Here is a 16,504-nt window from a genome sequence, read left to right on the forward strand (position 1 = left end):
ACACAACCCCTGAAGTGATTCCCAGACCTTAGATCAGCCCTAAATAACAGTTCCAGATGACAGAAAGGGAAATGTGCATATTCTGCTATTCTGATTACCATTTGTGTGCAATGTTTGTGGAGCCAGTATTGTGTTGTCCACTCTGAGGTGCTCAGATTTGCAAAGTAAAAGCAATATAAAACCGAATTAACTAAATAAATTGCATCACTCTAGCACTTTTAAACTGTAAAAAACTTCTTTAAAAAACCTTTTATTATCTCCCCAGCCTTCCCCCGCCATCCCAGTTAATATTCCAGGCTAGAAGCTGAGTGTTGGTCTCCCCCTAACAATTGATTCTGTGCCCTTGTCCAATTGTTACGTTTACTAACTGTGAAGAAACAAATTGTCTTTGAGGTACTACTTGAAATTCTTCCAAGTGATAGTAATCTCAGATTCATTTTAAGTTGTCAAAGTTTGAAGTTACCAAGCCCTCCTGACTGCTGTCCACCCAGTGGTATGGAATAGAGTGTGACAGATGCATCCCTTTCCCTGAGCAGGGCCTGCTGGCACAGTCAGTGCCTGCTCTGTGCACTTGGCGAGGAGCAGGCATGAAGCCTTACATTTATGTGATACTACCGTTGTAATCTTTTTGTGATTAATGGAGCAAACAATGCACTGCACTAAGATAGAGAACATGAGTTTCTGTGAACTGGAGAGTGTATTCGGCTTTGCTGTCTCTGTTGACCTGGTCCTTATGCTTCTCTTAACATAAATAAATACATTAAAATCACTTATTTCTCCAGCAGACATTTCTGCCTGTGCACTGGGCTTTGTTTCCCTAGCTGCCTTCTATGCTCTTTGTTTTAGGCCTTGCTTCTGTTACAGACTGTTCAGCAAGGTCATCTACTCCTAGGCTACTAAGACTTAATTTTTAAGTGAAAATTAACAACTCCACTGTAAAAGTGGAACTGACTTTACATTTCTAATTTCCTGATCGGTGTTTTGACTGAATTTACCCCTGCATTATGCTATTGCAGTATACTTTAGGCACGTGTAGATTGTATAGTCTCTAAACTTTACACAAGAATACAATAATAATGTGTTAATGTGGATCAAAATTCCATTCTATACACACATTTCAATAACACAGAATACAAAGTTTGTCTGGAGGTGCTTAGTAAATATAGTGAGTATTGAAGTGTATTTAATAATGGGTTGCTTTCCCAAAGTATGTTATAGGATGAATGGAAGTTAAATTTCGTCCAGAAGTTAAGAAGTCAATGAGTAAGTTTCATTGTCCAGTGTTATCCAGGTCAGATTTCGTGATCATAAAGATTGCTTCTGCACTCAGCACAAAGCCAGGAGTCCAGAAACTGTGCCAGAAAACTTTTGGCAGTTGAAGTCAGTTCATAGTCTGGCCATCAGGGAGAAGCACAGGCCATGGTCTCCAGAGATTACAAGCCAAGACAAACAAAAAACAGTAACCACCACCACCAAAGAATGAATCTCTTTCGCTTTCTTTACACTTTTCAATTTTGTATAAAATGAATCCTGAAAATTTTTCAACCGTTGAATGTTAGTTTAAAGAGTGACTGGAACTTAATATTGAAACAACACTATGGTAGACATTTAGAGAAATATAATGAGTGAACACTTATTTTCAGGAGCTGAAAAATAAAGAGAAAATTTTTTCCCCTCTAAAGCCTCTCTTTTATAAAACCTTTTCCATGATGCTGCCAAAATAAAAGTCTGTAAGTTATCTTTTCACATGTGCATGCCCAGAATCTTTCTGTTTCTCCAGCATAACTTAATCAGAAATTTTCCAGTAGACCTTTTGTAAGTGCATGCAGTATGGAGCAGAATTAATATGTCTGGCCTTCAGAAAATGAATGTAAGAAACCATTTTTAAAATTCCTCACTTCACAAAGACTATCATGAAGCACAGGGCAGCATGTATATACATTAAAATATACAGAATGACAGGAAATAAAAAAAGCATTGGGTTTCTTCTAAAATACATGTAAAGTGCCAGTAGAAGCAAATCTATGTTTTGTAGATGTGCCTGCAACGGATCTGTGTGCAGTGTTCTACAAAAAATATTTCAGTTAATTCTCAATGTACATATGTAATGAAATATGAATGTGCTAATTTTGAAATGTAATTTTTCTTCTTTTTTTCTTCCCTTCCCACTCTCTCACAGGTTACTGAAAATGACATTGTAAAGGCAGAAAGGCTCTTTGGCATTCTGGCATATGTGGCATCTTCGGAGCTGCCGCATTATCGCATGCTTTCCTTATTTGGAGAATCCAGGTAAAATACAAGGAACAGAACTGGAGTTTGTCCAGTACATGTTGTTTAAGTCTTTTGCACACTGTTAGAATAAATTATTTTTAGATAAAAAGATGAAAATTTCAAAAATACCATCTTCTAGAAGGTAGGTCCTCTGCATAATGTGCAGGTGTTACCGTCTCCTGGTCTATGTAGCCAGAGGTTTCCCCAGAACTTGTATGAAGGCTGCTGAGGAGATGAAAAGGAATGTGCACACAAATTGTCAATTCTGTCAATTGTCAAATGGTCAATTCTGCATTTGTACTGGGATTGCTGAAGACTTGTGGACCTTCATGATGAGAATTGGTTATTTTTAGTGGGTATTTTATAATGGGTAATTAATGGTTAACAGATTTAAGAGTTGTACTGTAAAAAAGGATGCCAAACCCCCCTATTTTAGTCTTCTATAGACAAATACTTAGTAAAAATTAAAGCTGCAAGACTTCCTGTATAGGAGATGCTACATGATAGATATCAATTGTTTAGAGACAAATTAATGTAGGGACATCTAGAGTCATACATATTTTGAATAACTTGAGGATGCAAAGTACTTCAAAGCTCAAAAATGTGTAAATGTATATTCAAAAGGAGAACCGCCCCCCTCACAATACCTAGCAACATCGGCACTTAAAAGTTTTCGATTATTAGGATTGTAAATCTCATTTCACAGGAGGAAGCAATTTCATTATCTGCTGGAGGGAAAGGGAAAGAAATCTGGTATTGGGAGTGAGGAAAGTAGTGATAACAGAAGAAATGGAGGGGAAAGCACAACTCGAGCAACATTGAATTACATGACAAAAGATTTTCATATGGAAAAGCTTGAGGTAAAATATTTACATTTTCTGTTAGGTAACCTTAGGTTACTACTCTCTGAATTTATCTGTACATCAAGTTTAAATTGTTGTGTTGAGAATGGTGGTTTTAAGAGATGACTGCTTAATGTATTTACATATCTGTAATATTGTATCTAACTGATCTTTTTCTCAGAATACTGGAAAATGCTTAATTTCTGTCTTCGGTGAAGTGATTCCTCAACACTGCCACAGTCTCAGAACTACATTCTCACCTACAAGCCATATGGAGTGACCACAATTTTTTTTTAAGAAGAAAAATATATATTATACATGTTAGATTTTCCCTGAATGAATTGGTGAAGAACACCTTCAGACAACATATGAGATAGTGCAAGCTGTAGTAATAAAAAGCTGCTTCATAGCTTTTAAGTGAGCTACAGGAAAATAAATATATAGGCAAAGTACTAGGTTTAATTATTAATAAAATTGCAAGCTGGCTTGTTTCAGACAAGGGCATCAGTCACGCTTGTTTAAGTTTGTGGTTTTGATCTTCTAACTCTTTTGCTTGGGGAGAAGGGAATTGTTCCCAGGGAGAATAAGATTTTTTTTAGCCACAACCTCCCTTCTGAACAATCACCATCGTGAGTTCTAACTGTAGGCACTCTGCTTCCCACATTTGTCCCATTTTTTCCTTTTTGATTGTGTGGAAATATATAAATCCTGTAGTGCAAGAAACTAAATCAAATTCAGTAATCACTGAATTCTGTTATTCCATTGTGGTTTTATTATCTCAGATCCACAGCATAAAAGGAGATGGTGGCTGCATGTATGGAGAGATTAAATTAAGAAAACGTTTCAGTCTCAAAAACCGTGATAGCTCTAAATCTTTGAATGACATGGAGTAAGACAGTGAAGTGTTCCTGTTGTCCTTTACCATGGAACCAGCCCTATAATAAAATAAAATAAGCTTAGTATTTGTATAGTCCATTAAATAAAAGTGTTGTTTCCTCTTCCCAGTGCAGCAATCCCCACCTTGTCCTTTGCTGTAGCATTGTGCATGTGGCAGCAGGTACTGCAGGGTGCAGAGCACGTCCTGGCAAAAAGGACTTCTTCCAGGTCCCCAGCACCAGCAAACTAACATCACAAATGTGGCTGAAGAAGTGTATTGCTAAAGATTACAGTCTTGGTTCTTTGATTAGTAATTTGGGCTTTTAGCTGAAACTGCTGGAAAGCATTTTCTAACCTTTACTAGTCATTAAAAAACCTTTTGTTTTGGTGGCATGAAGTATGATAAAAAATTTTTAACAATGCTGCCATTCAAGCTAGCTAGATATTTAGCTCCAATATAGCTTACTGTTCAAAGCTTAAGGCATTTTATAGAGACTCTGCAGAAGCAGGTATTAATACAGTTTGAGTTACTAAAATGCAGAGCTAGTGGTTGCACAAAGCATAGCATCTTGTTATTTTTTTTTGAAGGTTCAGCTTTTTTCATTATCTAATGTAATACACATTAGGAACAAGCACTTGCCAGAGTGACTGTGGAAAAGTACTGGCATGTTTTTATATGACAATGTTCTTGTAAGGGCAGGTAGAGAAATATCTACTTTTCAACTGTTGTACTATAAGGATGAAACTCTGGGAAGGGAGGGAAGGAAAAGTAGTTTAGTGTTTAATAATTTCTGTAAATTTTGACTGCTATGCCAAAAAGCAACACAAATGGTAATACTGTAAACAGATATTTGTATAATTACTTGAAGTTAATTTCAGATAAATTAATGACTTAATATAGTATGAATACATTAAGGCTCTGTGGCAACACTCATAAAAGCCTGGACATAGACCCTGGGCCTTGCAACATAAAACCAAGGGGAGAAAATACGCAGTTGCATCTGCCAGCTAATTGCAGTATACTTTAATTAATTCAGTTTTTGAAAGGGTTTTTGTGGATTTTCTCTTGTGTAACATTTTTTTCCTTTTTCTTATACACTGTGTAATTTTTCTCTCATGCAGGAAATCAAAGAAAGAAAAACATTTTGCCAGACTTACATTGAGAACTTAGTGAAAGAAGCAGCTGACATCAATATGAAAAATGAATCGTTGCAGAAGCTCTGGCCTCAGCTGTTCATTGAACTTGTCAGAGATGCTGTGATAGAAATTCGCAATAAAAACTCCTACATGAAACTCTGCCTCCAGCGGATCACTGAGCAGAAACAGTAGAGCCCAGGCGTGTTTTCTTGCTGGATTTTGGTTCACTATTCTCTCATGTTTTACAAACATAAGCCAATAGAATATAAAATTATCATCACTAGGGCAGACTTCACTTCCTCCCCCAAAAAGATGCCTTTAAATCTTAATTAACTCTTAACAGTTTTGAAATAAAAGTTTACGTTCATACTGCTTTTCCAATGCTTCCTTGGCTATAACTAAAGTGATAGCAAAGAAATGACTTGGTGATTGTTTTACTAAGTTCTTGTTTATTTTTTCTCCTACCCTTGAATCTGTAGTGCTAATAGCATTGATTTTTAGAACAAATTTACAAAGCTTGCCTTATTTTTATTGAACACTTTTCAATTGCCACTTTTTGACTGCTGCTGTTTAAAAAACCCAGGAATAGTAGCTTAGTTTTTTATGACCAGAACCTAATAAATTATTTTACACCCTGAATTCAATGAAGACTTATTATTGTTGTTTAATTTGTCAGATTATAGAACACTTTCACATGAGAGTGCTCAGAATATTGACGTTCAATCAGCCTAATTCTCAACTGAACAAATTGCCCAAACATAATTTCAAATGTTTTTTGTTAATGTTACTAAGGTGGTGTGAATTGTTATAGGTAAAATATGATTCCAGGGTATACTTACTTGAGCTTTATTTTTATTTTGTTAAAATATGTTAATATAATTTATTGTTTCTTGATTACTAACTTATTAACTTCTGAGGTTTGCCAAGATCAAATGAGCTAAAATGCATGCATTACATTTGATAGGGAGACTGCTAACTACTATTCAGTTGTAATTCATTTCTGTGACTCTGTGAAAATTTCATATTATCAATAAAAATAAATTCTTCACTTTTACCCTTCACAGATACTATAAAGAAGTACTGTGTGCAAAGAAAAGACTTAATACTGCATGAAGAGATGAGACACAACTTGCCCCAAAATCAACTGAAGGGATAGAAATAACCCCCATTCCATAGTACTGTAACTACCACAATAAACAGCTTGCCAGCTTCTGTCCAGAAATGGAATTTAGGAAGTGATAGCAAGTGCAGCTGATTGCCATGGATAGCATTCTGATACAGGTAGAAAGTTGTGCCATTTAAATTTTTTTTTTTTTTTTTGTTCCTTTGTATCTTAACTAAAACAATCCAAAACCTTTGTGCATTTTTTACTTAATTAAAACTGTTCATATTTTACTTGGGCTCATTTATAAGAAAGAAACTAAAGGAAACTTCCTGCAAAGATTTCTATGACTCAAAGTAAATTTATTTTTAAACTGTATCTAGAAGGTAATTTCTGTCAAAGCAGAGATCCAGATACAGTTTAATGGGTTTTTATGCCCAGAAAATCATGGAACCATGGAAGGTTTGGGTTGGAATGGACTTTAAAGACCATCTAGTTCTAATGCTCTGCCAGAGGCAGGAACATTTTCTACTAGACTGGATTGCCCAAAGCCATGTCCAGCCTGACCTTGACCACTTCCAGGGATGGGGAAACCACAGCTTCTCACCACCCTCACTGGAAGAATTTCTTCCATATATCCAATCTAAATCTTCTCTCTTTCATTTAAAGCCATTCCCCCTTGTCCTGTCTCCACATGCCCTTGTTCAAATGCCCTCTTCAGCTCTCTTGGAGCCCTCATAGGCTCTGGAAGGTGCTTTAAGGTCTCCTGTGACTTTTGTCCAGGCTGAGCAGACCAAGCTCTCTGAGCCTTGACTGAGTAGCAGGAACTGAGTGGTCACAGGTGTTTTGGAGAGTGCAGCCTGCTTGCATTCAGGTCAAGCTGGTGCATCTGTGTTGTCTGAGAGAATCCTGTTTCAGGGCATCTGACAGGTTAACAGTGATGTGGCTACTGTTAAATGCAATTTTCCATTTGGTTCATGTTATATTTGCAGGTAGCTGCTTTTCAGCCTGTAGAATTTAATGAAGGTTAAGTTACTTAAATTCTAAGGAAGTGTTAGAATTCCTGGAGAAACTGCTCCAGCAGTTGATAGAATGTAATAGAACCAATCACCTATCTGGGCTTTTTGAACTGCTTCATGGAATTTATAATAAGATTAGTTTATTTGGTGGGATTTTTGTTTCCTTTCCATTGGAAAATTGCACTCTCAAGTTTTATGGTGCGTTTTATTAAAGGAACAAATTAGGGCCCTGAAAAATGTGAGAAAATTAGAGTTTACATTAGAGAAACAGCCAATATAGAAATGATCATGCAATGGGTTTTTGAATCTATAATTTACTTTACATAATTTCTGTGCCAAGGGGGTACATGAAACAATTCCAGGTTCTGCATGGGGACAGAAAGCTCAACAGCTGTGTGGAAGTGCAGAGCTCTCCTGATGATGTAGCTGGAACAGATGGGCCTCTTTTGAATCAGATTCAGCAGCAGTAAAATAGTGGAAAAAAATGTTTTAAGAAGGTTGTATTGGTCTAGAGGAACAGGAAGTCCTCCATGGGAAAATCAAGAGAAAAAACAGACTTTCTGATATTAAGTCCTTAGAAGCATAATCCTAGTCTGAGGCTTTAAGGTAGGGTCTTGAAAAAATGAATCAGAGGGAATTGATGGGGAATTGTAGAAACATCTTAAAATGCTCTGTATTCACAGTGGTCTGTGAATGCTGCCAATTTGGACTTTTTTCACTAATAGCAGCTGTTTCACAACAAGATTGCTAAATGGCTGAAGTGAGGGTAGGTAGGCAGCTATTATAAATGAAGAAAAGATTAATGTTGGGCTCATATGTTCCTTTCACATAAAACCAGTAGGGAAAAAATGGAACTTATATTTTCACTAATTCTTTTTAGGAAACAAATGATAGATTCAAGTGATGTTAGACGTAAGAATACACAGAATTTTCAGCAGATGAAGGATCTTAACATTGTTAGCATGCTATATGTTGTTTCTGTGGTTACCCAAATAATTTCTTAATTCATACAGACTCATGAGATACATTCCTGTAGCTGCTTATCAGGGAGTTTCCAAGTACCTAAAAATTTGAAAGTCATATAAACAGCAAATTCTTAGATGTTCTGAAACTTAAGTGCCACATATAGGAACTTGCTATGGCTACAGGTGTAAATTGATGAATTAAAATAACAGTTGATATTGAAGCTAGGAAATCTTTTGATAAAACCTTCCAGTCTGAAAGCAGTTATTTCTTCCTTCTTCAAAAGTCTTTAAATGCTGCATAAAACCAAGTTTTGATGTTGTTAATAATATCCCATCCAAAGTAGACTCTGATCCTCTCCTATAGCCTGACTTCTGCATATGAACTATTACTCTAAAATATCTGTATGTTAACTAGAAATCACCTTTAGGGTTAAAAAGATATTGTTTTAAGTATTTTGAAAACTTTTTTGGTTGATTTTTTTGATTATTCATGCAATTTACTTATTTCCTGAGACAAATTTCTTCAATGTCCAGACAAAAGCAGATAATGATGTAGGATATTTTTTTTCAGTTTCAGTTTAGCTGTTTCACACACGAAGGCCCCATTATGTCATGCAGAGTCACTGTTTGTTACGCAACTGAAATTTGATCTTCAGTAAGGAGACTGATGAGGAGCTGTATTTCATACATTCCTTTTAATACAGAATCTGAAAAAGTAATCGAGCTGCATATTTGCTGGCACATGGAGCAGGGAGAACAAATTCACTTGATGCAAACCAAAAGCTGATGCTGTCAATTACGAGGAATAAAAAGGTACCGGTAAAAGCTTTTAACTGAGCATAAAAGTAACATTGCCACACTGCCTGGGACCAAAGGATACATCTGAATCCAGAAAGTGCTGAAAACTGTTTTCCATTATAGAAAAGTGAGTTATCTTCTTCCACTGCTACAAATGTAATTTTACCATGTAAACTACATAAAATAATGATAAGAATAAAAAGGTTAGCCTATTAAAACAGATCTGCACATGAAGTTAGGCAGTTGTGGAAACAGTAGAGACTCCACAATTTATGTATACATTCGATAATTTCAGGACAAGTGGATGCTTTTTTAACCAGAACTATGGGCTGTAAAAGTGGAAATGATGCTTCCAGCTTCTACTTTTTATCATAGCAACACATCAGGATGAAATGGGTTTTGTTAGCTGCTTTATTTAAAGAGGCTAAGGCAAATAGTTTGCTATTTCTTCTTAAGTGATAGTCATAAATATGTGATTTAGATTGGGAGGTCAAAATCACAATAGCAGCTATTTGGTTTGATTGAGAAAACAGACTGCATAGATGTTTTTCTGTTTCCATATCACAAAAACTCTGCTACATCTTGGAGCCCAGTTCCAGTGAAATTATTTTTCTTTTTAAGTTGAGGTATCAGATTTTAAGAGATTTGTTAAGTTTTGGTGTTTTGCTACATATGTATAGGACAAGGAGTGAGAAGGAGGAGACTGGCTATCACTTCATTCTACTGTCTGATAAGGTGGCTTTTACTCCAAAGTGAGTATCAATTGATTTATTTTTTGCATACAAAAAAGGAGATAGCAAAAAAGGGCTACACCGACTTGAGACAGTCTTACAGAAAGCTGAGAGGTATCTGCTTACCCACATCACCTCAGAGCTGGATTTTCTTGAGCATGAGTTAAAAAATTGAATCTAAGGGACTGTTTATTCAACTCAAGTATTAACTTTGTTGGCAAGCTTTGCTAGATTTCTGCTCTCAGGGGAAGAAGGAAAAGCTCATCTGGAGGAACTCTTGTCTCTGTTTGCTGTGGTGAAAACAACATTTTTTTACAGGCTGTGTGTTGAGCCTTATGTGCCATACTTCTGTACAGATGGAGTGGACAGACACTTCTGCTTATTGTATCAAACATCAGGAAACACTGGTGAAGAACTGAGAAGTCTTAATGAGGGAAAAAAATGACTCTTCTAAAATTGTAAGTTGTGTAGTTTGGGGTTTTTTTTCAATTATGGATAGATGTGTTACAAGCAGAAACAAATTTGAGTGACGTAAGTAAAGTGTGTGAAAAAGTAGAGAAAATGAAAGTTAGAATATTTATACCAAATCGAGCATTAGAAGCATCCAGCATGCTCAGGAAATGTGTTAATACATAAACTGTTAATAAGGTAATCCCATTGTCCTTACTACTGATACTCTGGCTTGAGGGGGTCTTATAGGTAGTAGTTCTATGTAACTTCTTAGAAAAACCAGACCGATGGCTTCCTGATTGCTGTGGACTTTGGTTGATTGGTACACTACAAAGTAATTTGATCAAGACAGCAGAATCATATATCTTGGTGATGAATTATGTTGGTTAATGGCATGACAGTGCTTAATCTTTTGCAATCTTTCCAATTAGGTAGGTACTTGCATACTGAGGAAATTCCTGTATGCAACCTTCATTCTTATATAGTGCATGGCATCTTGTGTATTATTACATCCATAACTTGGACATTTTCCACTTTGAAATTGTTCCTTTCACTTCTGTTTAAGTAATATGGGTATTCTAGAGGTTAAAAGCTGCAATTAGCAATATTCCAATTTATATTTTACAAAACTGGAACTTTTAATAAACACTGAGCAGGTCATAAAAAAGTGCATTCCTTCTGGAATTCTAGATGTGGGTAACATAAACAGCATTAACCTTTCCAAAACAGGAAGAATGATGCCTTCAAAAGTACAGGTAATAATGCAAAGCCTTTCTGTATGTAGTATTGAGCTTTGACATTTCAGCACAGGAGAAGATATCCTGGAATGATAATGGCTTCCATCTATTTCTAAATGTAGCATTAGACACGAGATTGTAAAGTTAATTCTGACTAAAGTGGTGAAGAAATTGTGGTTGTGAATGTGATATTTGTCCTACATGCTCACATTGCCTTGACATCTTACTTGGTCGTGCAAATAACAGTGGTCACAACCAATAAAAGAAATCATTGCATTATGTACAGAAGATGTGACTTTGCAATGATAAAAAAATGGTGAGTTCATTGATTAGCTATTATATGACACTTAGAAATGATACTGTGATACAATATATGCTGTGGCTGTGTTCCATTTAGATATGTAGCACATTTACTGCCTATTCACATTAGGCTTCAATGATCTATGCTCATAAAATAATAATTCTGAAAAGTGATGAAAGAAGCACAGAGTACAGTTTTTCTCAGTTTCTAACTCAGCACTGACAATACAGTATATTAGGTTTCATACAACTACTCTATCCGGGTAAAATACTCATGTTGGAGCTCTCAGAGTCATCTGACTATGAAGTGAGTGTAGTTCCCTCTGCAGATGTACTAAGGCAAAGTTTAGATGCAAATTGACATGCTGCTGAAGATTCTCAAAGGTATTTGCATTTATTTATGCTCTTTGTTTGCATGCATAATAAAAACAAGAAAATCCAAACTAGATAACCTATGTGAGCTCAAATCTTGATGCTGTTGAAGTTGTTGAAAGATTCCCAGTGATTTGAGTGAGAATTTTTTTTATATATATGGTGATGACAGTTGTGTCTTGGGTCTCAGATTAGAATCTCATCTGGGTTAGAAACTCATCTGGATTCTGTACTGCCTGGAGGAAAATAAACACTTCTACAGTGTAAAACATCTGATTTATTTTAGATGTCCATATTTTCAACAAAGTGGAGTTGTTCTTTCTTTTTTTCCTTTCGCTGTTAAAGTTGTGAAGATAGTCTTCCAGATATTGATGTCTGCAAAAGCTTAGCTTTGTACTGACAAGCTCCATCGTTCCCACGTGTTTGTGCTTTCCTCTCTTGTGATTCAGACCAGTGTATTCTCCTAAACCAGTCAGAGCCCACAGAAGCAACACACTTAAAGATGAGCAAACGTGTTCTAGTTGGACTGGGGGGTAAAACCTGAGTGTTCTAGACTTCCAAAATGAGAACTGCATGCCTCAAGTCATTCTAGACTTCAGTTAAATCTAGATTAATAAATCCTTTTGTCACATTTGAAGAGACCTTGAGGGCTGGCACACAGCTTCTCTCCTTTGCTGATTTGAATGCATTTATTGCCAAAGAGGAAGAGTGCCATGTGGATAGGGTGGGAGACTGAATTGGATTAGACATTGTTAGACAGTAGATAACTGCTTTCTCACTCAAAGCAGTGCAATAGCATATGTCTGTGAGTAGTAAAGTGTTGCAAATATGTTAAACGTTCTTGGTGACAAGCCAGAAATACATGTGTTAAACATGTCCAAATAACCAAGATATCTCATTTGTTAGACACAACCATTTCTCTGGTGCTGAGCTCACTGGTTGCAAGGCAGCTGCTGTTTCTTGTTACAGAGATTGTTATGTGCTGGGCAACTGAAGAAAGTAGGTCATTTGCAGATAATATGGCTGTTCAAGTTGTTGAGCAGATTCTTCTGATACATTCTGCAGAGTATAATTCTCAGTATTTTCAGATTTATTTAGAAGAAAAATTGCTTCAGAGATGTGAAGGATCCTTTAGCTTTGTTGTTAAGATTGTTTTTTAAATTGAATGAATGTGTGTGTCATTGAAGAAGAACAGAAGAAACCAAAAAGAAACCACAGGTGGTCTCAGAAAATTGTTTTATTTGTTCTTTCTTCTTTGTTGGTACTGAACTTTTGCCCTTGTTTGATGATGCTGGCTGTAGCTCACTCAGGGATTAACTATAGTCTTTGTCAGGAAAGTACTTTAATAGATGGAAATAGATGGAAACTGCTCAGGGCAGTTTCCAAATACAGTCAACATATGTTTCAGTCTAAGATTAATAATTTTCCATATTTTCACACCTTCCATCAGCACCTCACTTCAACAAACTTTGTCATGTTGCAAGAAAAAACTAGCCATTTGATAATGTGCATCTCAATATGTGATCTATGAATGTGTTTGATGTCTTTCTGTGGAGCAGATGAATGTCAATTGTAAAGATTCTCTTGTTAAAAATATTTAGTATAAGACAACTGTGGGCCTTTATTACTAGTTTTTATTCCAGGGACGACTCCTTATAAATTACACTGGTCAAATTCTTCCAAAATGGTATTCAGACTACAAGATAATAAGTCATGCCTCAAAGAGGACCATCCCCTCATGACCTACATTTTAACAGAAGGAAAAGTGAAAGAAAAACACTTTGTTGCATTAGATAGCTGGTAATGAGCTGACAAAGGTGTTAGGGCAGCCAGGTGCTGTTTATCTCATCTGTACTCTGTATTAAGTGTTGGGCAGCTACACAGTGAGCAGTCTTGTGTATTTTTAGAGGTGTGAGAACTGTTATGAGAAGCCAAATACTTAATTTCTCCCCTCCCATACTCCACTTAAGAGACTCTCACTTTACCCACCCTTTGTTTCCAAGCTGCAGTATATTCTGTTGTTATTTAAGGAAAACACTGTCACCATTGCTTGTGGCTTCAGTGTTTGGCCCACAGAAGGCAGGCACAGGCAGCTTTTTCCTTTTCCCAGCCCCTACAGTGAGGAGGAGCTAGAGGGGTGCTGTTGCTTAAGTGGCATTAGTTATTGGTGTAGAGCTGAAGTAGCATACATACATACATATATATATACACACATATATATATATAGCATACAATAGCTGTGTTTTGTGGAGAGGTTGAAAGGAGTGCTGGAGGTACAGGCACCTGTCAGTCTGGAGAAAAATAATTCTAGCACATGGAATGTGAAATTTAATGGGATTTTTTTTTTCCCTGTCTCTTTTAAAAGAATTTTTTATTGCTCATATTTCAATTGAGCCAGCAGATGAGAGAATCCCTAACTTGTCTGCCCTAACACAGACTTCATTAACCAACATATTCACCTGTCACAGGTCATGTTTTTTTTACTTTTTAAACTAGTTTGTCTTATGTCCTAGGGCTGTTTGGGGTCTCTTTTATTGCTGCTCTTTTGGGGTCTCTTTTATTGCTCATTACACCTATAGAATGTGTGAAATTTGTGGTAGATAAAATGCACTGAAAGAATGCATTTTTGTGTGAGCCTATGTGCTAAATATTAAATATCTCTTTAAAATATTTGTTGATTTAGAGGAATCTCATACTCTTGATTTCTTCATACACATTTGTTTCAGAATGTTATCAATTCAGTGATTCCTAATCAGAAGCATTTAGAAATCTACAAGATTGCCAAGTTTTGCAGCATGTTATTTTTTTTTTAATGACAGTTTACAGTACAGCTAAAAAACTTACAAAACTTTAAGTAGGTTCTTGGAAATTGTCTTTAGCACCTCAAATAAGTGATTTCAAATTTTTGGATGAATTTTTTTCATCTCTTTTGGAGAAAGTTCTCAAAGGTTTATTTCCTTAATTGTTCAAAAGACGGTTTTCTGATGTGCTCAAGACTACTTCTTTCATGAAGTACATTTTTTCAGAAGGATTTACAAAATGTTCTAAGATTAACTTGGTGACTGTAACTGTTTCTCTTGCTTTAATTCTGGATTAAAGCAGTATGATATCAGATGCTGGTTAACTTTCCTTTGTTCAAGCATTGTGTGATGACATCAGTCTTCACATCAGAGACAATCAGAGCTTAGTGGTACAACACGTTCTTGGCAGGAGTTGTGATACTGGGATCAAGATTTTGGCAAGGGCAAACTCCACAGTGATCTCCTGGAAATGCTTCTTGGAAAATTTCGTGATTCTTGGAAAATTTGCATCTACTTTCAGATCTAAGAAATTGCCTGCATTGGTAACAAATTGTATTCTTTCCTAGAAGGAGCTTGGAAAGGCCATGGATTCTTGCAGCTGCTTTTAGAAGTTTAGATACATTCTTATCATGCAGAGGTGAAGGAACTGGTTATTTTTTGTGAGTGCAATAGAGATAAGGAAAAAAATAGGTCAAAATTTGTAATTTTGGTCTTCCTATTTTCACCTCTCTTAGGCTGTTGAGAAGGGGAGGAAGAATGGGTGGGTGGCAAGAGTAGAGGAGTTTGAGCAATGAGGTAGGGAGGGACTGGCATGGAAATCTGAAATTCAGAAATAAACTTTTTTGAATGGTTCCTCTAGAACATGGGGAATTTGTCAAACCAGCACTCTGGTGCACAATGCTGTGGAGTGCAGGGAGGCCTACAGTGCTGCATGGAGTGAAGGAGAGAGAGAAACAAGCATGAGTGATCTGGGAGCCAGGATTGCAACTTTGATTTCAAGTCTGTAGAGCTTGGCAGGTCTCTGTAATTTTGAGTGAGAAATATGTGCACCCCAACCTCAGTGAACATTTGTCTTTTTCTCATAACATTCTTTAACTGTTCTCTTTGGTTGCTCTCCCAGTGCATTCCAGAAGGCAGCTTTCTGCAGGCTGTGTTAAAAGAGGATGCCTCTGGCCTGTGTCAGCTCAGGGATTTACATCACTATTGTGTATTTGGTACTCCTTTATGTACTTTAGGAATGCCCATTGATCACGGTATAAAAGGACACAGAATAGCTGTATCATATGAATACCTGTCTCAGTTTAAAAAGGGTAGACCCTTTACAGATCCTTTATGAACAGTGCTGATAATCCTTGCAATGTGAGATCTGTTTCCTGGTCCTCCACCAGAGACATTCTCAGACATTCCCAGCATTGCCTCTTATGAAAACCAGTAACTGTTTGAACTTTCATGCAAATCTGTGGCACTCATCAACTTTGTGTTTTCTAGAGGAGCAGTCATTTTCTCACTACTTTTAAAAGGTTAATACATTTATTGAAAAGCATTTTCATAGTTCTGTTCTGTGCTGGAGTGGATGAGCTCAAGAGAAATTCAGGCTAGATCAATTGTTCTGTTGGGGAAGCAGCTTGCTGCATCTGCTGCTCTTGCTGAAAAGTTGGCAGACCTTTTCTGCAGAGATAAAAGGTGGCATAGCTGGATAGGGTCCCACCAACCCTAATTTGAAAAGCAGTGCAAGTGGCTGAGAAGTTGTGAGTGACAGCAGCTGCCTGTCAACAGACATCTTTCCTTGGTGCTCCTCAGATAGGAGCAGAAACTGTTCTATTGGTAAATGCCATGCACATGGAAATCTGCTCCACTCTTCCCTTTCCAGACATGTAGCAGGGAAAGGTCCGGCTGAGACACCCGTTCCTCTTTAGTGGGAAAAATTTAATGGTTTGAGCTGGCTTGTACTAGTGTCTAAGGACATAACAGGCCTTCTCATCTCTTAATGCTCACTAAGAGATCATTCCATAATCTGCCAGCATTGCTCAGGGTCTTCCTCATACATGGGATTTCAGAGGATGGTCTATTATTTCAGGATTCACCAAGGTTGTACATTGCTGA

General features: G+C 36.7%; 1 protein-coding gene across 3 annotated transcripts in view; it reads left to right on the plus strand.

Moving 5' to 3' along the window:
• LRRC49 (leucine rich repeat containing 49) overlaps nt 1–6,187 on the plus strand; it is a 37,802-nt gene extending 31,615 nt beyond the window's left edge. For all 3 annotated transcript variants that reach the window (XM_030281790.4, XM_030281791.4, XM_072934064.1), the window contains 3 exons: nt 2,180–2,289; nt 2,978–3,131; nt 5,112–6,187. In XM_030281790.4, the coding sequence (XP_030137650.4) occupies nt 2,180–2,289; nt 2,978–3,131; nt 5,112–5,318 (471 nt within the window). In that variant the 3' untranslated portion in view covers nt 5,319–6,187. The remainder of the gene's footprint in view (nt 1–2,179; nt 2,290–2,977; nt 3,132–5,111) is intronic.
• Nucleotides 6,188–16,504: the final 10,317 nt, after the last annotated feature.

The sequence above is a fragment of the Taeniopygia guttata genome, chromosome 10 (assembly GCF_048771995.1).
Source record: "Taeniopygia guttata chromosome 10, bTaeGut7.mat, whole genome shotgun sequence".
NCBI classification, from domain to species: domain Eukaryota; kingdom Metazoa; phylum Chordata; class Aves; order Passeriformes; family Estrildidae; genus Taeniopygia; species Taeniopygia guttata.